The 1,074-nt window shown below is 30.8% G+C and overlaps 1 protein-coding gene across 1 annotated transcript; it reads right to left on the bottom strand.

Moving 5' to 3' along the window:
* Positions 1-268: 268 nt before the first annotated feature.
* SARC_16985 (hypothetical protein) lies at positions 269-468 on the bottom strand (the record flags this gene model as incomplete). Its single annotated transcript, XM_014288910.1, has 1 exon — positions 269-468. A coding segment is annotated over one exon (200 nt), but the record flags the coding sequence as incomplete, so codon positions are not given.
* Between the last annotated feature and the right edge of the window lie 606 nt (positions 469-1,074).

The raw sequence follows: 1,074 nt of genomic DNA, 5'->3' as shown, positions 1-1,074 counted from the left end.
AATCTATATATATATGTATATGCTTATGAACATACTAACAAACATACATAAATTACAAAATAGGCATGTAGTCTCACACAGAACGAAGCACAACTAACAAACCTTGGGACTATCTACATATACATATATACATATATACATATATATATATATATATAAATATATATATATAGTTATATATATACATACGCTTATGAACATATTAACAGACATTCATGCAATACAAAATAAGTATGTAGTCTCACACAGACTGAAGCAAAATTAAAATACCTTGGGACTCTCGCTACATCCGCTGGGAAGTGGCTGTCCCGATTTAACGCCACTGAGTGCCTCGTCAAGCGGTAACGCGGAATAATTCTGTACAAAAATGCAATACCAAATATTAAGGTGAGCTTCAGTGCCATCAATTCTATTCCCGGATGTTAATATCAAAGTGGTCACTCGGGCCGTATACGCCCGTCTATGCATGGTGTATGGATAAACTACTAGCTAAATAATACGAAAGCGAGTTTCGTTATCGCAATACAGACGATAATTCCGAAAGACGTACTGAAACAATCGCAACATCTAAATCAAGGATATGCTATGAATACCAATAATAGTTAAACCAAATGGGCAGCACAATTCCACGTGACCATAAGCGTGCATATTCGCACACATGAAATTCAAATGTAGCAACAAAATTATATTTGCATACAAGAATGTGTTCGATTCAACTCGAATAAACATTCAGCAAAACATACATTAGTTCGTGAACAGGATGTCCATTTGTAAACAATAAAAAAAGGTGAACGGAATACATAAACCACAAGAATGAGTATATACATACATATATACATACACACATACATGCATATATATATATATACACATATATATAATTATATATACATACATATAATTTTATACAAAATTATATATACATATATATAATTATATATACATATATATATATATAAATATACAAGCTTCTCAATCCATGAGTATGTAGAAAAAAATTACGGTCGACTTACCAACGCAGGTGGTATCGTCAAAGATATAAATATATAAATATATAAATATATAAACTAGATA

This window comes from Sphaeroforma arctica (assembly GCF_001186125.1).
Source record: "Sphaeroforma arctica JP610 unplaced genomic scaffold supercont1.9447, whole genome shotgun sequence".
Taxonomy (NCBI): Eukaryota; class Ichthyosporea; order Ichthyophonida; genus Sphaeroforma; species Sphaeroforma arctica.
This window is presented reverse-complemented; position numbering and strand designations above follow the sequence as displayed.